Below are 21,475 nucleotides of genomic sequence, written 5' to 3'. Positions count from 1 at the left end.
ACACAATCAACACGCAGCTTGCAGTCCATTCATTTTGGACGGAATTGAATGAGTGCAGTACCTTGGCCAGTGTGTCATCGCACCAGTCTGTTGAATTTGGCCATGGTCACACACTCTGTGGTCATTAGCTGTCATCAACTATTCTGATTTCAATTTTTCCTCATTTCCCTACTGATGTGATTTCTTCTCATGAACATTTATTTTACCTGGCAAGTGTGAAATGGATGACAAGTTGATTAGAGCCATTCAAACTTTCCCACCTGTCTACATAATAGGAATAGATTATAGCTGCAAGCGGCAACACAGCCACTGGGCTCCAGTCAGGCAATTTATGGAGAAAAAGAAGGCGATTTAAAGTTTCAGCTTGCGCTCAAAATTCATTGTTAGAGAGTTAAATTTAAAACAATTCATCCTCGCATTGTGGGATTTTCAATAAAAGAAAGTTTTAAAATTCAGATCACTATTGAGCCTCCATCAGGGAAATTGCTCCCACAATTTAGTCTGTGTCTCTTTGGATGAGACTGGAAGGATCTGCTAAGTCTAGTCCATGTGTATTCCTTTATTTGAATTCCATTTACTGTATGACTTGCTGTGCAACTTCCTCACAAATACTCTCCTCACAAATTACTTGTTTGCTTCTTATTATTAAATTAATACAAACCTTATTCATACATTCTTTTCAAGAAAATTGAACTAATTTACCGGATTTCCTTTACTTGAACTTCTGTGCAGAAGTATTTTCACATACATCAGGTATATATTGGCTAAAAGTATCCACCATCTTAAACATAAACAATGCTAACACATACAGTATATGCAACTGGAGACTGAAGCACAGTTTTCCTAATAGTGAGTCATCAACCAAAGTGTAAGCACAGGTCAAAATAACATGAGTGCATGCCAGTGCTGAAACTCGCTCCAAATAAAAGTGAACTTGGCGTGTTCTCAAAGGCTCTCAAACTGTTTTCGAACGCAGAATTGTGATGAAATGCCAACATACTGCAACTCAAGGTCTGTTTTTTTCTCCTAAATAAATGTGATTGAGCTGCAGGCACCTTTGGACAAAGCCAGGCTAGCTGCTCCCCAGTGTTTCCAGTTTTTGTACTATGCTAAGCTAACTGGCTGAATGTTCATACTGGATGAACAGTTTTGAGAGTGGTATTGATATTCTGATCTAATTCCAAAAATTTCTCTATCCCATGGTCAACTCCAGGGCATCTGGATATGGATTTCTGTGTTCCATTTAATTGAACCTGACACACATCCAGGCTCTAACCAGCAGACTAAGGATATATTTGCTACAGGATGTACAGACAGAGGAAGTTGAAGGGATAAAATGGCTGAAAAATGGGTGCAGGGAAGATGTTAACCACAAAGACACGATGCCCAAAACAGAGTCAGACTGAGTCTGGGAAAGTGAACTACAGACTAGTTAACCGAGAGTGTGCATCAGGAAAAGACAAGAGCAACAGCAAGTGACAGCAGGAAGCATTAGCCTGTTGTTCTGAGTGTAGCTAGTTACAGTCTCTCACTTCCTCACGCACACACACTGGTCTTCGTCAGAGCCAGCCTTGCAGAGTAGCCCCTGTTTGTTTAGAAGTGTCCAAGCTGTCAAACCCACATGCCATGCGCTGCTGTCTGACACGCACAAATGAACACATCTCATCTGTGCTGGTGCTTGCTTTTGCTTTCTAGATACTGCTTCAAATGAAAGGGGAAAGTCAGTAGAGGGAAATGGAGAGAGAAGAGAGGAATGAGGTAGAGAGTTAAAGCCAAAGAGTCTGAGAGTCTCAGGTTTTGTCCCACATGTCATTCAGCCTTTTTGTACCAGAGACTCCGCTGCCGTTTCTGTTGGAGTTTAAAAACTGTCCTCCACTGTACAGGTGGATTCAAATAAAATGCAAGTGGGGAGTGGATGTGGGGGGCACAGGAGACAGTTGCACTGACCAGCATGTTACAGTGACGACTGGATTGGTTACTGTGGCTATTAGTATGCTATTAGTTCCTGGAGGCAAGCTGAGGTGAAATGCATCTGAGTGCCTGTGTGTATTTTGTGTGTTTTTAAGCCCTAAATTTATAATAAATAAGAGATTAATAAACCAAAAATGCTATTCAAGAAAATCTTTGTTACAGCATTAACTGTTAACAGAGTCAACTTCCTTGCAAAAGTGGAAGAGAGACTCTTTCCAGTCTCTAAACAGGCAAACTGTCTACGTGTCATGTATACAGTAATGGGGGGATAAATAATTCAAAAAAACAGCCTTAGGCCAAATCAGCTTCTCCGCTCACCCTTCGCTCTAAAATCGATGTTTGGGGAGGAAAAAGGCGTTGCACTTTAGTTGGTTTGGCCAGGCCAGTGAAATGACTATGTCACTTCTGCTGGAGTGGAGAAGCGGAGAGATTAACATGATGAAGAGACGCGAGCAAGGGAAGGGAGAGGAAACATGGAGAGAGGAGAGAGAGTGTAACAGATGATAACAGCGAGAAAGAGAGTGAAAATGAAAGAGGGAAGTGAGAAAGACAGAGAGGTGTTCACACATAGGATTCCGTGAACAGCAGATGCTTCTACTCAGCATGAAGCTGTAGGAGTAGTTTAGTTTGGGCATTCCTGTGGCTGTCTTGCTACTTTTCAGAGTTCGAGCACCACTGTCTCTTCATGCCCTGAGTGACGCACAACTTCACCCTGCTGACAGACTATGTTTGGGGTAGGAGGGGGTGGAGAGGGTGTTCCAGAAAGACAGGTGGAAAGATGGATGAAGCAGACACATAGGATTCAGAGGGGGAAAAAGCAAGTCGCAGTGTGTATTAAAACTTGACCGATACTGGATTTTTGAGACCAACACAAACATGGCTAATTAAAAAATCTGATCATGATATATCTGCTGATATTCTGAGCAACTTAACACCATGCTGAAGAGCACTGTTTGATTGTTCTCTGATGAAGTTTCTCTGTGTGTGATGTCACAGCGTACCAACACACCCTAGAGTACGTTTCTACATCACTGCAACAAGGTGAGAAGCTAAATAAGCAAAGGTTAGCAAAAAAAAAAAAAAGCTGTTCGGGGAGTGTTAAGTTGCTGGTGTTGTGACCAGTGTACAATTTTTCAATATGAAAAAATGTCAATAAAATAACAGTAATAGTGATAAAGTAACAGTAAACTTTAAACAGTAAATGTCAGTTGTAGTTGTAATGCCCATGTTACTTGTTGGCCACCATGTATTCTGAAATCGTAATGTCTTCGTGATAAACTGAAAAAGGTAGATAATATTTGCACTGGTTCCAGTGCAATTGTACTGGTGAGAAGATTGATGGGAAATTTGGGACTTTGAGGCTGGACTGCTCATACTGCTTCTCCCCTCTGTCAGGTTTTTGAAACAGAGCCATGGGACAGGCTGGCTCTGATAGCTAGACAGCTAATGTCAACAGTAGACCTTGGAGAGTCATTAGGGATAATGTGGCGCTGCTGAGTGCCCGGGCCTCTGCTCCATAAAAACAGGTGGTCCCAGGGTCACCCCTCCCTTCTCCTCCCCTCAGCTTCTCTACTTAGCATACCTCATGGCTTTCTCCCTCCTTTCCTCTCTTCTGCTCTCCTTCTCCAGCACCTCCTCCACCATTCCCTCAGCACACACGGGAAAGGTTATTTGGACAATTGGTGGTGATTAGCCCTAGATTTGGCTCACTCTGTTCATTCGATCGGGCTGTGGCATGAAGGCAAAAGCCAGCGCGAGCGAGGGGCGCAGCTGTGGCTCGGCCACGGCTGAAATTGGGTGAGGAGAACCAGAAGGAGAAGGAGGGGAAGGGAGGAAGTGAATAAGAAGGCGGTAGGGTTGAAGAGGAAGAAGAGGAGGAGCGAGTAGTTGGGGGTTTAGGGACCTCTTGAGTCCTTTGCTTTCTTGGCGGTTTGAGTTATGGATTCAGGCTTCTGGCAGAGAAAATGTGAACTGTTCGTCCCTGTTATTCCAGGTGTGGGCCCTCATAAAGAAAAAAATAAATAAATCCCGCTCTTTCTTCCTTTAAACCTTTTGTCCAACAACCTGCTTCCATTCTCTGTATGCCTCTCCTGGGTGGTGGATTGCAAACAAGAAAAATGTGGGTACCTGGCTGGTAAAATGGGTTATAAAGTCTGTGTTGCCCTAAAGTGTTTGGGGGCTGTATTGGCTTTGTTGGCAGGGTTGGATGTTCTGGCTGCAGCAATCTTTGGGTTGGATGGGGTTGGTGCTGGGCTTAGGGTTGGCTCAGTGCCTCAACCTGGCTGGTTAGGCCAAGGAATTTTTCTCACAGTAACGGCTGTTCTGTCCATCCCTCCATCCATCCGTTCATCCATCCATCCACTCATACAGCCAGCCAGGCAAGCAGGAAGGCCTCTCACTATCTGGGTGTTCAGCCAACAAATCCCCACTCCACTCCTTTGGCCTCTTCCCTACACCCATATATCAGGCTGACGGCTGCGGAGAACCCGACATCCAGCCAGCTGAACAAAACAGAGATTAAGCACCCACCCGAATCCATTTAATTACTCGTTCAACAGCTCTCGGCATGTAACTCCAACTGCTGTGAGAACTTTGGTGATCTTCAGTCTTTACTTTTGCTCCCAGCGACCACAGGGAGGTTGAAGGAGGTGGCTGGTCACAAAGAAATCTTGGCCTTGGTAACTCAAATAATCGCATACACAGTTGTTGTTAACTGCGTGCTTGTGTTGCTGCATTTTAAGGCTTGGTTACCAGGGTGTGTAAGGCTGGGGGTGGAGGCCAGCTGAACCAGTCTGTATTAACATGACATCACATCTGCAGACATCTGTAGATAGAGTTTCTGCACTGACAAGTACAGAGAGCATCTGAAAGTCAGCATCAACAAAAAGAACAATAAAAAGATGGTACTAACCAGTGTAATATTGTCACTATTTGAAGCAAATCTGCTGTTAAAGGGCTAAACTACCATTAGCACACTAGTGTAGTACATGGCTCTTAATTGTTTTATATGAGATATGTAATATAATTTTCTTCAGTGGTAAGGATGTACAGTATTTTTTAAATCAGTGAATTAATGAAATAATATAGAATTAAGATGCACCAAATTGAGCAGTTAGCAAACAGATTAGATGTATTTGTTTAAATCTAGAAACTCTGTATTTCTGTTTTTTATGCAGAACTGTTTTTTAGAGGCTGGATACTGATGAGGGTTACTGAATGTGTTAACAAGGACAGTAGAAGGCATTTATTTTTTTGGCATCTCTCAGGCGACGTGCAAGAACCATCCAATCAGCAGCAACAATATGGCCTGTTGTCAAGAATGCATCAGTTTGGCAGCAGCATGCTTGCTTTTGAGATATTGGTGTACCAGGGTGGCCAGAGCTGCCTTTCAATGTGTGTGACACAACAAACCCAGGCCCAAGAGCCAGCTTTTACTTATCTCATTGCCAGTACTCACAAGGATCTGTGCAAGAGTACTTGTGCACACGCATACACAGTAAGCCTTGAGAGAGCAGACAGGCCTATGATACTGATGAGGAAAAATCGCCAGGCCAGCTAATGTGACTGACACTGCCCCAGTTCTCATTTTCCTAAAACTACAGTGCCACATTTAGTGAGTGTTTATGTTCAACATGGAGTCTCTCTGGGAGAGCTGACAGGCTGAGGGCCAGGAGAGGAGGCGCTGGGTGCTGGAGGGGTACTGGGCATCTGGGAAAAAACCTGAGGGGGACCCAGGGTGATGCAGACTGCAGAACAGTCGCATGACCTTTTCTAGAATGCTGCCACCCGCCAGCCACTGAAACACAGTCTGGCTAATTAAAGTTTCAGTGGCATTGGATTTTCACTGGCACAGCACACCTCGGGCAACCTTGGGGGCTCTTAGGCAGGCGATACACACAGAGGGAAGGATGGGAGATATAAGAAAAAGAGAGAGAGAGGGGGCAGTGGAAATAGCTGAACAAGAGGACAGCCACTAGAGGACAGCATGACAGATCCAAGCAATAAGAGACGAAGTCAGTAGCTTTCCATAACGCACTGGAGAAAAGCTATATATTAAAATGCAAATCTACACTCACCAACATGCACACTCCCTGGGTATTTTACATAAGCCCCGACATGGATTGCCCTTCCAAATATTTATGCTCAAAATATTCAAGATCATATGGAATTAGAAATGAAATTGAAACTGTCCAACTCTGTACAACTGGGTGAATGCTAGAGCTATGCGAGAGATATGCAATGTCAAAATGCTGAGTGCTTTTCCCAATCTTATCGGGCCGCCTCTCAGGCTAATGGAATTTCGATGGGTCAGTATCAAGAATAAATGCATGACTTATGACATGGCTACCAGGAGCATTACCAAATATACTGGACAGCATGTTCCCGTCTCTAAAGGATCATTGAATAATTGGCCGCGTTTGACCAGGACATTTCTGGAAATATGGCCAAGAAAAGGTTATGCAACCAGACAGACTCACTCATGGCCTGTATTTCACAATCTGCTGGCCTTGTCTCCATTAATGATCTTGACCCCCTTTTCACCATTTTAGAAGTGAAAGGGCCTAATGGAGCCGAACAAAGCTGCTTGTGTGTGTGTGTGTGTGTGTGTGTGTGTGTGTGTGAGATTGTGTGTGAGAGACAGAGACACAGAGAGAAAGAAAGCCCCTGTGACTGTGTGTTACAGCTTGATGAGGTCTTGGTCTGTGATTCCTGAGGGAGGTCGTCCAATCTAAGCTTTATTAGGCCTTATTGAGCTGTGTGCAGGCAGGTGTGTGTGTATGTGTGTGTCGGTGTGTTTTCTCTATCAAGAGCATTTGGCAGATTTTTATGAGTAGCTTTGTGTGTGTCCCCAAAATAAACTCAGTTGGTAGCAGTTTAATGGAAGGGCAAGGTATTGTAAGGTATTGTACATGGACCTGTTTTCATGCCTATGAGGGGTGAGCTTTTTAGTTTGATCAGTTTGGCATTTAAGAGCTTTAATATGCAATTTGTGTATATACTGTATAGCAACGCAAATGGCAAATGTGAGATCTAGGCATGTCTTTCACAATAAGAATAAAATATTATTTGCCTTATACAGCAGTCACGTTTGTTCCTGTATGAAAAATTAATTGAGTTGCAGTATATTATTCTCTATGAGCTTTTCTTCTGAAAGAAGACATGTAGAGTATTTGTTTTGGTCTAGTTAAGCAAAAGACTGATTATCTAACTACAGGCAGACAGTAAAGATCAGCCAGTTGTTGGCTGGCGAGCTGACTACGACTGGTGGCCAGGTGGATCAGCTTATATTGACTTCTGACTTGGCTGTTAGCTACATGGTTCAATGCCCATGAGCTACAGCTACTGTAAATTCTTCACCGTTTCCAAATGCAAATTGGTTTTCAATCTCATCTAAGCACAACATCATCTACAAAAATGTCTCTCATGTCTCCAGTCTGTCAGCTATTTATTCAGTCAGTTACCGAAATGTGAACATGTTAGGGAGATATCCCTATTCAACTTATTCCAACATGAACATAAATTTTATCATTTTCAGCTTGAGATACTGTTTCCATTAAATGCTTTTAAAGATGACAGCTTAAATTAGTACCTCTGCTGTATATATTCAGGATGGACTTGACTTTTCTTTCATTAAGGATTATAAACAATATCAACTTTCCAACAGAGGAAAAAACACCATGATCATGATCATTGACAAATGATCATTTGTTTCTAATAACATTTACATTAACATAAACTATACGGAAAGATTAATATGGAAACTTTAAGTTTCCACATTAAATAAATAAGTGTGGAAGACATTTATGTGGCTATGCTGACATCTGAGCTGGGAGTTAGATTAGTATGTAGAGGTATACTGTACTCCATTTACATTCAGCCATGAGAAGCATGTCATGGTCGAGTGTGCCATGTAAGAATGCAACTTAAAAAAAAAACAACGTTTGAGATCATATTTACAAAGTGGCTCTGACAACAGTGACAGCACAGCCTCTGTATTTAACTCTAATGGTTCTCAGAACTTACGGTTGGCAGAGTTTGATGAGGTCCTGGTCAGTGGTCCCAGGTGGCAGGCCTCGGATATACAGGTTGGTCTTACTCAGCTGCTCCGCCCCTCCCTGGCTGCAACTGTTGGTGCTAGGGCTGGGAGGAGCCATTGGATGAGGGGGTGGAGCATAGGGCTGCTGGGAAAAGAAGAGAGAGAAGGGGAGAAGATTCAACACAAGAAGCTAAAAAATAGGTTTCATTTTTAAGACATGGGATGATAAGTGAAAGAATTAAGAACACAGAGGTGAAGCTGGGAAAAAATGAAACGCTAACATTTCTGAGACAGCAGAAGGCAGTCTGAGAGAAGGAGGGGGGAAATATATATATCTTCTCAAGAAAATACTACTATTTCATTGTCATTGCAATTATGAAAGTAGACATTTTAGGGTGGCTGGAAGACCGAGGAAAAAAGACCTGCACAATGAAAAGTCAAAAAGTCAAAAAGAACTCTTCAGATGAGTTCATGGAAGACACTTTCTGTGCAATAAATTGCATCTGGTTCTTTGTCAGTGTGCCCATCTTTTATCTAAACATGGGACTGGAGTCAAGAGTGCACACTTCTCTACATTTTTTTTATCTTAAGTAAACATTTCACTTGGGAGAGTCTCAGAAATTAGGGTTCATAAGGCATCCAGCAGCTTATAAACAGTTTTAAATGATGGCAACTTCCTGCTTACTATTCATACCCTCAAAACCAATTTCATTACACTGTAAAACAATTTACACCTCCAAGGGTGTGATATCTTGATACAGTAATCCTCTCCAGCCTATTTCATAAACATCTGAATATGAATGTCTTTTTTTCAGTATAATCTCTATCATCCAAAATGTATTCAAAATGCATTAGATATGTGATCCTCCCCCGTTTCTTTTACTCCCTCTCTTTCCTCTCCCCGAGCTCTCCTCATGTGCCTGTTGTGCTGTTAGTGTAGATTTATGGTATAGGAGTCAGGGCCCCCTGCTCACAGCCCATTTATATCTCTATTGCAGGGACATTGCACATAGTGACAGAGAGAGAGAGAACTGGGGCCCTGTGGGCATGAGCAGAAAGAGAGAGAGAAAGACAGAGAAAGGGGAAGAAACATTTGGAGAGAGTGAGCGAAGGAGGGAGAAAGAAGGAAAAAGGGAAAGAGAAGATGCACACTGCAATAAAGTGAGTGATGGATGAAACAGAAAAAGAAAAAAAAATGCTCAGGGAGAGAGGGGGACATGACTAAATACCACCACCAGCTCCAGTTAACCATGTTAACCCTTTACCCTCCCCAGAGAGAACCTCGAGACCTAATACCACGCCATAAAAACATACGCACATGCACACACTATTAGCCCTCCAATCCGCCCCACACGTTAGCAGTGGCTGCCGGAGCATGGCTGATTTGATGCGCTATTTTAAGCGTGTGTGCCATGCCAGCGTGTCGCCTCCCACTCCTCAGACAAAGAGCCGGGGTCCCTGGAGCGTGAAGAGGGAGCCACGTCCATCAATGGACACCTAATTACCATGCTGAGCTAAGTGGAACTGATGGGCAGCCACTTGCTGTGCTGGACACACACACACACTGTAGACACGTTTATGGGTGTACACACACACATGCCACGTGATAATATAGAAACACCTTTTCTGCACAGAAGCCAAAACAGCCATGTGCAGTGAACCATTGCCAGAGCTGTTTTAAGGCCTTTGGGGCAACTCCAACTCAAGTCTCAAGTAATTTGAGACAAGATCTAAGACCCTGTAGGGTAAGTCTATGTCAGGTCACAGGTCTTCATAAGATAATTCAAAGTAAGGATGAAAGTCTCTCACGTCTCTGAATACTGACCATTAAAACAGCCTGGCATGTGAACATTCTTTCTAAGCTGTTAATGGCTTTATCTACATAGCTGAGAAACTGAAGTCATTTCAGTGCATATGTCTAATGACTGATGTGTGGCTATGGAAGGCCTGATGTTATATCATTTTTATGCATTGCTGTGGATTCTACTAGGTCAAAATTTGAGAGTTAAGGAGCACCCTCGTTCGTTCCCAGAGTGAGTGTTAAATGTATTTGTCCTCACGCCAAATCTTCACTTAACTAATTTCATACAACCATTGTCGCATTTACAAATCAAGAGGTTAGAGTACGCCCTCCAGGTAGTGGTATTTCTTCATCCTCTGCTGTTGGACAGAGGGCAGACTGGACTCTTCAGTGACTCACTATTGGGGGAGCTAGCTGGTTAGCAAGCTAACTTCTGTAGAAGAAATAGAAAAGGAAACAAAAAAAGAGTTAACACTGGCGTTTTCTATAACTGGAGACAGCTCTTGGTGAGTGAAGGAATGATGTTTGAAAGAAGAAACAGCTGTTAATGCTAATGTTGGCTATGTAGTGATAGCAAAAATTGACATATACTATCTTTAAGTCTGACTCAAGTCCAAAGCTCAGGTCAATAACTTTGCCAAATACTAACAAATTCCACTTTAGCCCCTCCTCCAGCAAATGCTTCATACTGCTTTGGTAGCCTTGGTTGCACAGGCTAGAATGAAAAAAAGGAGAACTAGTCTCCAGTCATTCATGTTTCCATGCTGTGGCAGTAGAATAGAAGAATCTTAATCTCTTGAGTGCTCCATGGGAGTTATTTTCTCCCACTCAAAGTCACAGGAACGTGCACAGCTGCAGTTCAAGCCTCAACTTTGAGGCTTTCACCTTACATCCCCCTCCCTTTGCTTCTTCGTTTTCCCTAGTCCACTGAAGCTCAAATTATACACATAGTACTTAACATACTGTGTTCACCAGCACAAACAGAGTTGCTGTCAGCGCTGAAGGTTAATTGAAAGCCTCTCTCGCTTTCTCAGGCTTGCTTTCTTTGTTTTAGGCCTTCAGTAATATACACAACCCTCCTCTTCATCCTCCTCCTCCCTCGGCTCCAGGCTTGGCTTGCATCCTGGGCTTTGGAATTCATGTGTCCCGCCCTATCGATTTGCTTTCATTTTTTAAGGTCAGAAGCTGAAATCTTACACAATGAGGCATGGAGGGTCAAAACGAGCCCATTACTTACAGTGTGGGGCGAGAAGGCAGAGAGCGAGGTTATCCAAGGGGAAAGAAAAAGGCCGGAAGAGTCCCGCGGGATGAAGGATGGAATGGGTGCCGAAGGTCTCAGAGGAATGGAGACTGTTGGATGGTGGGATGGGGTGAGTGGGTTTATTCTCGCATTCTTGAGGAGTTAAGGATTTTATGGTGTTTTTTTTTTTTTTTTTTTATTCTTGGCAAAATGAATAAAGGGAGTGCTCTCGCACTGAGGAACGCAAAAGTTTAGATATGTAGGATAAGCAGAATGGACAAGAACTGCCATATAAACTGGCTCTTCAAATCTGATCAGCACTCATTCTTTAAGGAATTTAAGTTACACTGCCATTTTTGTATATCAACAGCTCTTTTAATGAGCTTTGTCCAATGTTGTGCTTGTGTAGTCTATGCATGTACATGCACTGGGGGTGGTATGTGAGCTTGTACATGCGTGTGAGAGAAATTAGCAAGCACACAGTTGGCTGTTGCTTTAATACACAAGCACACATACACACACATTACTGCCAGAGAGTTGTTTTAAATGGAGTTCTCTCTTGGCTTCCTCTGGTCGCCCCACTGGAGGTTAACAACCAAGCTTGTTTCTCTTTCCGGACGGTTTCGTGACTCTGTTTACCCTCAGCCTGTCAGCCTGTAAGATCCGGCTCCTCAAATATATAATAAATACAGGCCTCATGTGTCAGAATGATGAGGATTGAATACTGCACTTGACAAAGCGCATTTTGGCAAGAGAGGGGAGGGAAAAGGAGGTTGAGGGAAAGAGAGAGAGAGAAACGGAGAGAAAAACAAGATAAAAAGAGTTAAAGGGAGAAATGGGAGAGAGTGTGGGAGAATAGCTGGTTATGACACTTCAAAAACCTCCAGGTGGTAAATGAGAAAAACCTCCATTCTCCCTCCTCCCTACCCAGCTGTGACATGCTGCTACAGAGGCTTACTGGGGATTTCAATTTGCTGCACTGTATTTTAGACGGGCAGAATGGTTTACACAGGCCCAATTTACCGAGCCAGCCGTGCAGGGGGGTTCACAGCCTCCTGTGACATGCCACAGAATGTTTATGAGTGTATTAAGTGAGGATGATAAATCTAGCGTACGTTACATAGGCTGAGGGCACACAGCGCTGCACTGTATATTCACATAGCCACACAAGGACAACACATCCTCTCTGTCACTGAAAGCAATATGTACAGACCCGAACCAAGAGTGTATACTGTGTTATCTGTATGTTCATGCCTTGTATACAACATCTTCACACTACTGAATCTTCTTGCATTATGTGAATGTTTACGTGCCATCAGCCCTGTTGTCAACTTTATGACAAAGCAGTTTTTAGATGATCCAAGGGGACTTTAAATTGTTTACTCAACTTAAGATATAGGATACACTTCTCACACTTAATCCCTACTTAGCCACAAAAAAAAAAGTTTTGGGAAAAAGAAATAATTGCAATATAATAACATTCAAATTCCAAGTTTAATTATATGGTATCACTGCAGGTAGCATCTGGTTAAGTTGGGTTTCCTATTTTTCCAAGCTGATTATATCTTCAGATAAAGTGGTTCGTTGCTTGTTTAAAAATTGTGGAAACGTACCATGTGAGTACACAGTGTTTGCCAAACATAGACGAGCAGTAATTGGAATGAAGGCAGGGCTGTGGCTTCCCTGCCTCTCTCTCTTCTTCCCTGCACTCTGCAGGGCAGGGCTGTGACTGGAGGAGAGGCGGCAGTGCACCAGCGTGGTAATTGGCCCTGATTTATAGGAGGCCAGAGCAGCCAGCAAGAGCTAGCTCAACACTGGCATGAGGCCAGACAAGGCCACGCTGTCAATATCAGTAAACCAACCCGACCCAGCCCAAACCCCCCACGGCCAGTACACCACCACTCTGGATCAGCTGTCACCATGCAGGAGGGCACACGTGTGTGAGCGCACGTTCATGTGTGCATATGTGTTTCCTGCCGTGTGTGTGTGCCTGAATATGTGTTTGTGTTCGACGAGTCACTTGAGTCAGACTCACACACAGGAAAACCTGCCACAAAAAATGACAAGCCGTCTCCTTAAATTGAAGAAAAAAGCCTCTCAGTTTATCCTCCATTAATTCATGCTGGCAAAGTCTCTGCAAAGACTCTTTAAGACAAGCATAGTCCCAGAGGCATCCCTTCCAAACTGCCAGAACTAACAGCTAGCTCGGCGGTCGGCTGTATTCACAGCAGCCTTTAAGCACGAGAGGAACACAAATCCCCCATCCATCCTGGATAGCTGCTTCCAGACCTTTAGCCTTTAAACATGTGTTTTGAGAACCGCCAGCCGCATCTCAATGCCGAAAAGAAGAGGGAGGGACACTGAAAGACAGAAGGAAGAGAACTATTGCCTGTCCTCCTTTTGCCTCTCGTTTTCACGCCTCGCTCTTTCTCTCTTTGTCTACGCTTGTCGAGGTAAACCCATAGCCAGAGGAGTGAATAGCAAATCATCCCCAACTCACCTGGGAATGCAACACTGCTGATTCTACAGCCAAATGTATCCTAATAGGGTAGACTGAGAACGCTCTGTATGCAGGGGCATGGAGAGAGTGTATGAGGAAAGAAGGGGGATGAGAGAAAGAAGAAGGGAAAAGAGATGTAGTTACAGGTATGAAGGAGTCGAAGCCAAGGCCTAAGAGAAAAGCCAAACCAAAAAGCAAGGATGAAAAAGAAAAAAGAAGGAAATATATGAGAAAAGGAGCAAATGAGAAAAAGACAGATTGAAATATAGCAGTCATCTTGACTATCTAATTCTCTCTGGGCTTCCAATAGCCTGCAGGCCTTCTTCTGTAAAAACAAAAAGCCCTAGGATCTGGGACGCTGGTAAGCCAAGACTGCTGTGGACAATGACGCAGGGGGCTAATTTTAAATATGCTGATTGGTCCATCTACAATTTCTTTCAAAGCAAGGAGATGGAGCTCTTTCTCTCTTCCTGTTTCTCTCTGTTTCTTTGTCTAGTTTGCGTTTCTTATTACTCATTGTCTTGTTCTCTTCTTATTCTGCTCTTTCAGTCTCCTTTCTCTCTCTTGTAGGGGATCCCTTTCTCTTTCGCATTGGAGCAGATAAGAGTGGGATGTTGTGTCTCTGTGTCAGAGCCCATGTGTCTGGATACAGAGCCCTAGAGTTAAAATACAGGCCATATCTTTCTCAAGGAGGAGAGATAGGATGCATACATGTTATCTGACAGGGAGAACAAGAGCTATGGAGGTAAACAATAGATGCTTCATGTAGCAGCACTGTTTAAAAACACTGAGTCATCTGTTTTATCTGCAACTGGGTTACATAATGGGAAAACAGTGTTGGGTTTGACATGCATTATTTTACTACAAGAAATCAATTAGAAATGGTGCATATATGTTAGACAATAATATAACTAATCAATATTAAAGCCTGATTGGAAAACACTGCTGTGTAAATACACAGCTATTGCAAATCTGGCAACCAAAGGTAACACAATGATAGGAACTGGAACTGGCTGGTACTTTTTCAAATGAACCTTTTTAGCAGTTTCATTTATTTACACTTCTTTGTACAAATTTAATTCTCATCCAGAAAAGTACTGTAGGGATCAGCAATTAGTCACGAATCACCACAGTTTAGAAGACTAAAAATAAATATGTGCAAGGAGCAACAATGCAAGTGTATGACCTAGAAAATAGATTCCTTTTTTCCAATAAGACTTTTATCAGCAGAGAGGCATTATCAGGAGAAGGCGCCATATAATAATACCTCTATGCTTTATGATATTATTACAGATTGACAGTGAGATAGGTCTTTAAATCCTCCTTGGGCTGCAAAGTGTGGACATGCCAGCTGTGGGGCTGGTGAAATGTTAAATTAGCATTTATCTCCATTCCATTTTCCTTCAAAAACTATCTCAAAAAGTTAGGGAAAACAGGAAATTTTAATACTATTTAACCATTTCTTCAAGGTGTTGTCTTGTACTCCTGCACTCCACAACTGTTCATTTGTGACATATAATCCTACAGTACTTGAATGTCAGGCTTGAAAACACCTTTTATATCCCGATCATCCCCTCTAATAACACTCCTCTGTCCCTTATTGTTGGTTGAATTCTGTGTAGATGCTCCACATACTATATAAAGCATCTGTCTTTCAAGCTTCACCAAAAAAAAAAAAAAAAAAAAAAAAAAAAAAAAAAACCCACATACATTGATTTACATTTAACAGTGTGCACCATATGGAATATATGCCTGAAGGCATGTAAACTCGTCAGGGTGATGTTTGCATGTCTGCATGTTTGCCCATGGTACTGACTCAACACTATTTTTAAGGCAAGTCATTGAATGACAGTGACACATGACAGAGATAGAGTTGATGCATTTAAAATATAAAATAAAAGAGTAAGATATTTTTTTCTTTCTTTCCTTTTGAATTGGAAGTCTAATACTGTAACATGCATTATACTTTTAACATTAAACTACCAATCAAGAAATGCACATTTGACAGGTGTTCTTACAGTAATGAAGTCTAACTGTAACAAACTGCCTCCTCTGTTTAAGAATCCATTTCCTACATGTTACTTCAAGCAACCTGCTCTCTCAATGAGGTCCTCTATCACCTCCGATTCATGTTTAGTTTGTGCATCGTGAGTAGGACCTAGAACAAACACACATGTCCTCATAGAAGATACAATGCACATCCCATTTACAGAACAGGTTGGTCACCAAGCCCACACAAAAGTCTACATAAACACACCGTAGGCTTGTATGTTTATACCGCCTCTCCAACAACCATAAACTTGATTCTCTGCGGACATTAACAGTTGACCCGTGTTTAGGTGACATAACCAGAGCTGAAGTGTGTTTGTGGAGAGTGATTACGATGGTTTGGCTGCGAACGCGGGTGACTGTCGCAGAGGGATCTGTAAAAATAAAAAATAAAAAGAAAGAGCAGAGAGCGAGCCGTGGGCAGAGCCAAAGTGAAACTCAATGGACATAAATATTTGGGCTGATTTGTCATCATTATGGCCAGCTGGGTCTGTTTGCAAGCTAGCCGGTGTGGGAGTGGAGACTGCAGGATGGATGGAGTGAGGGAGTGGGAGGACAGAGACACTCATTTAAAGATAGAGCAACCAAGAGAAGGGCAGAGGATGATAGAGAGCACGGAAAAAGAGATGAAGAGTATGTTTGTGTCCGACTGAACCTAAGCTGGCACCCACTGTCTCTGAACTAATCCACTGACATACTGTGACTATGATCCACAGACAACCAATCAACTAATCATCCAGCACAAATGTTATTTTCTGAGTTTATTGTATCAGTTATTTTGATGAAAAATGACCACAAACAGGTCATATGTGAATAAATGTGTTCTCTTCTGTCATTTGACTGAGTCTTGCTTGTGTATTTCAATGTGATTCTGCCTTTTGAACATTATGCTTTCTGGAAATCCCTCCCTCGCCAGAGCTCTAGACCCCAAGGACCCGTCAGTGTAAAGCTCCATTTCTGTAGAACACCACCAGATATTAGAAAGAGAGCAGCAGCCACAGTGAGTAAAGAGTGAAGACCCCCACCCTCTACCCCTCACTCTCCATCTCTAATTGGGCACATTCTTCAGGAGTCAGTTATGTTTTTCACAGGAAGTGTAAGCACAAACAGAGGACTGTGAAAGATGTGGAAAAGGGAGGAGAGCGCGGGGTTAGCTCTTTTTCAGCGTGACCTGTCTCTCACTGAGACAAATGTCTACCAATCCAGTCACGCACATGGGCTGGCATCCTGCCCTGAAATGTTCTCACAGGCTGCATAAAGGATTGAGAAAGAGAGAGAGGCTGAATAACACAAAACACAACTGTGAGTCTCCTTTTTTTTCCCTCCCCCTCAAAAATACATCTAAAGTCTACTCTCAAATATACCATATCCTATATGTTGGCTCTAGGTCCACTGGCTTTTGTTTGGCAGTCCAGGAAGACCAACTTGTTGACTGGTCACTGTTTTTAAAATGACTGACTAGATAGCTGACCGGCTGACCAGTTGATGAGAGTTATTGCTGAAGTGTGGAGAATGCCAGAGGGAGAGAGAGGGAGAGAGACAGGGGACAGATTGATAGAGAGGAAGCTTGAGCTGTCCCAGAATGCCATTTGTTACGCCGTTCTCCAGACAAACAAATTTACGTCTCCTCTTCCAGAAGGTCAGCTGTGCTCAAATTCATAAATAAGGCTGTAATTGGTGCAGGAGCAGCGAAGAGGCTCAAAGGTCCAAAACAAGCTAGTGCATGAGTTACTGCCTGACACTGACCTCAGTGTGTGTGTGTTTGACTGTGTGCCCACAGCCATATGTTAAAGGTAATACAAAATGTTTGCATAACTGAGTGATGTTAACATTGCTTATACAAACAGCAGAGTATTTTTACACGTGAAAGACTACTGCTAACATACTACCGCTAACATTTATTCGTATATTCAGCTACTTCTACATTTTTCCTATTTTCATTTATAAGGATTTTGACAAATATTATTTGATAAAAACATCCTTAAAATGTGGTAGTTATTGATTTTGTAACTGTCTCAGGTGGAGAAATTCGTCCTATATGCTTCTTTCAGACACTGTCATAAATGTGATTCACGCAGGGAAATGCTCACGCAGGTGGATTAACATAGACAAACAGTACAAAAACAAAAGATAAACTAAGGCAAACTGGCACAGACACACAAAATGTAGAGTCCTTATACGCGCTGATAGTATATAGGAACGCAACCATGCAAAGATGAAAAAGATAAAATTCACGCAAATGCAGGTAGGTATAGAAATATGCACAGGAGAGAACACACATCCTCTTCTCTTTGAATATTCAGTTTCTTTCACATGCAAAGTAGTCACACCAGGTCTGGAATGTCACTTTTGGCCCCCAAGGAATTAACTCACTGGAGCGTCACTGACAATTGCCAGACTGAAATACTGGCACTAAACACCAGGAGCTGTTGTGGCAGGAAGGCTTGAGACAGCCATAACAAATCAGCCAGGGAATGGAGAACGGTCGGTTTTGTGGTAGTTTATAGGGTTATTTTATGACGTACATCTGAAAAACATATCCAGGGATTTTCACACAGAGATCCTAACCATCCAGACTTCTTTATCCAAGCCCGTAAAATCAGGTGCACAAGTAGTAGTAGGAGGGAGGTGCTGAAGCTGATGTTAAAACGTTTAAAAATGAACAGACCAGATTTGTAATACAGAATAAGTCAATGTCTAGTTGGCCCATATTCTTTTTGACAATTGATCAAATGTTTTCACTGCACAGCCATAATTTAAATGAGGCACAAAGTAATTCAGGTATCCAGTTCTGTCTGTATGACAACTGAAAAAATAAACAAAAACATTACTGTGGGAAAAACAAAACAGCTTTGAAATGGTACATCATCCATCCATTCTTTAATTGCGAGGCGAGCTGTAAATGAGATTTTGAGAAAAGGTCGTGCAGCAGCAGGCAATCAACCAACAAAAGATTTTTTTTAAATGAGGGAAAAAGAGCAAGATGAAAAAATCATCTTGTATCCTCAGCATGTTCAAAAATGAATACTGTACCCAAATATTTGCACATTTGTGAATGTTACACTTTAAAATAAAGCTACATCAACACCTGACAAAACAGTTGAGATGTGGGATTAGATAATGGGATTTAAAATGATCCGTTTTAATATCTGTTCAAGTGATTCCCATCAACTTGTAAAATTGGGAAAACATAAGACTCTTTCAGGGACGCCAGCCTCTGATTTGGCACACAGCTTACCTCTGACAAATACCTCCTGGAGGCATTTTCTCCTTCAGTCACTTTGTTGTGGCCCTGGATGAGATCTAATTTGGCACTACATTATTTGCTGCAAGTTTATACTTTGAAGTGGGCTGATAGTGTGCTTCAAGCACTGACTCATCATCTTTACTGAACAAGTGCACTTTGTCAAGGCAGTAAGTCACAATCTAACATATTTGCATTCACCATTGCAGCATAAGCACTGTGTTCTGACAAGGGATAAAAGATTACTCACAGCCTAAGTAGCTTGTTCAGTCCATACATTGAACTGTCTTCACTGCTGAACCACCGCACTGTGAACCATCTTCCCTCCTCTGTTTTCCTCTCTCTAACCCTCCATAACTGAATCCATCCCCTGTTGGTCCTCCATCCATCCTCTCCTCACCTTCTCCAATCCCTTCAGTCAGCTCTCATCTATCTCTAAATCCATCCCAATCCTCATCTGGCTGCCCGTCCTCCATCCCCCCCCCCCTTCTTCTTCCGAGTCTCTCCCCTCCTTCTCTCCACCCCCTTCCTCCTCCCTGTCTAACAGCCATTGGGGAGTTTTTACATAGTGTTGAGCAGAGTTTAGTAGGCCAAAGAAGACGCTGTGCCAGATTCTGCACAGTGTGTTAAGCAACTATCCCCCTTGAAGGAATATCAGCATTACTCAACACAAAAACCCCTGTATCCGCCCGCCTCCTCGGGCCTAAGCTCCCATGCTGCAAAGCTGCCGTCACTGGCAGGCAGTGAGGCTATGCAGAGGATTGTTTTACACGGGGTCAATGCGAGAACAATGCCGCATTGTAACATCTTTGGAATCACCGCTTGCTATTCTGCCTCTGTGCACCTGGATATGTCAAATCAGGAGAGATGTGTCAAGAAAAGGAAAGTTTTCACATCAAAGACAAAGCTCAAATGTACTTTTATCATTTTTTGATTTTTCTTGTCTATTTTTGTTTTTCTTTTCAAAGAAGGTGCTTTCAACATTTCTGTTGGTTTGGCATATTGGCATGACCGCTGAGTTAGTGACTCTTCAGAAGCGCCTCTCCAAGTGATTTAAAGGAAGAGAGTCAGCCTCTTCTGGGCAGACCATCCCAGGCTGTCAATCCCATGACTTACTGGAAACCAAAGGGGAATGATCTGTGCTTCCCAGCTCTCATGAGCAGAGTTCAATCAGTGCGGGTGCAGAGTTTTATCCAAAAGTGTCACAATTGCGTGATAAATAAAGTTAGCACTCTTGGGCAGTCAGCTAGAGCGAGAGATGTAGGAACTAAGGCGGGAAGGAGGAGAGGCAGAGAGGAGAGGAAAAAGAAGGAGGTAACAGAGAGAGAAAGATAGATAGGGATGCAGACGTCTGCCAAAGGAAAAGAGGTGCAGTGTAGGAGCAGTCCAGACCTTGGTAGTGTGATTTATTCATGAGATAAGTCACCATGGCTGTGGAACAGGTGAGTATAATGGTGTAATGTTTCCCCCTTGCCTGACTGCTTGCCTCAGTGACACTGGCCTGCTGTGCTCTCGCCAGGCTGCTGGAAGAGTTTAATGCATGCAACACTTGGACATGGTACAGGATCATAGCCAGTATAGATAAACACAGGCCGTCTGGGTTCATGCAGGTTAGAACAAACTCAACAGTGATGCTATCAGTCCTTTTATATCTTCAAAGGTAACTGAAGTTATTCATTTTTTCCACTTTATGGCAGGTTGACAGTGAAGAAAGTCAAGGTTTACAGTCTATTCATACATTTTTCTGTCTGGCTTCAGTGACAATGTACGAGTAAAGAAAGACTTTCTCGTACCAGGTGTTTTTTCTTATGCACTGTATCTATTCATAAGGCTTCTCAGGAGTCTAATTTAGCTTCACAGTGAAGGCTGAATGACCATAAATTCCAGGAGAAGATGTGCAATTGTCCCATATCAGCAATCCTGTTGCAAGCCACTTTATGAATCAAACACAGAGATTATGGTTCTTCCCTCTGACAATTGCTCAAGCTTTTTTCTAAGGATCCCTCACTGAGATGCTCTCACTCGAGACAACTTTCTGAAAACACGGAGTAGTGATAGCAATGCAGTCTTTTGCAAATTAAAGAGGCTATTTGGACTTTCTATTTTTATTTATTTTCTTTTTATGATGTAACCCTTGAGTCTAATGCACACCTGTTTGCAAGCAATTGAAAAATAGTTACTGGAACATCAAGCTTATACCCTGGAATCCTCTCAGCTAATGAATCTGACAATTGGCTTTTATTTCATTTCATATTTAAATCTTGCATGGAGAAAATGATCCCACTTCAGTCTTTTTATTCACTCCCAAAAAAGCCCCTATAGCTTTCCTTCAAAGTAAAATACAATTGAGGTTCTACATTCTTTTTCCAGGCCGTCATTATATTTTCATAAGCCAGGGCAAATTGTGAGGAGACATCAAAGATGAAAATCAGCGGTGGTCTGGCCTATTGTACTTGCTAAAAGGTTTCTAAACTATTTATTTACCCTCCAATGGAGACTTTTCATGAGATGATAGCAGTGGACTGTTATTGTTGTGGTGTGTGGCCCTCCATTCTCTGGCTGAATGTGTGGGGCTGGGCTCTGAGAGAACAGTGCTCGCTCCATTGTGCCGCCATGCAGATTACCACATGAAC

The 21,475-nt window shown here is 42.6% G+C and overlaps 1 protein-coding gene across 5 annotated transcripts in view; it reads right to left on the bottom strand.

Moving 5' to 3' along the window:
• The window catches only part of rbms3 (RNA binding motif, single stranded interacting protein), a 254,977-nt gene that overhangs the window by 137,749 nt on the left and 95,753 nt on the right, over window positions 1-21,475 (bottom strand). For 4 of the 5 annotated variants that reach the window (XM_018685388.2, XM_051067783.1, XM_051067787.1 and 1 more), the window contains one exon: window positions 7,996-8,153. In XM_018685388.2, the coding sequence (XP_018540904.1) occupies window positions 7,996-8,153 (158 nt within the window). The remainder of the gene's footprint in view (window positions 1-7,995; window positions 8,154-21,475) is intronic. The other variant, XM_051067788.1, reaches the window with a different exon arrangement.

This window comes from Lates calcarifer, linkage group LG3 (genome assembly GCF_001640805.2).
Source record: "Lates calcarifer isolate ASB-BC8 linkage group LG3, TLL_Latcal_v3, whole genome shotgun sequence".
Lineage (NCBI taxonomy): Eukaryota > Metazoa > Chordata > Actinopteri > Centropomidae > Lates > Lates calcarifer.
The sequence above is the reverse complement of the archived record's forward strand: the minus strand, read 5'-3'. Positions and strand labels throughout refer to the sequence as shown.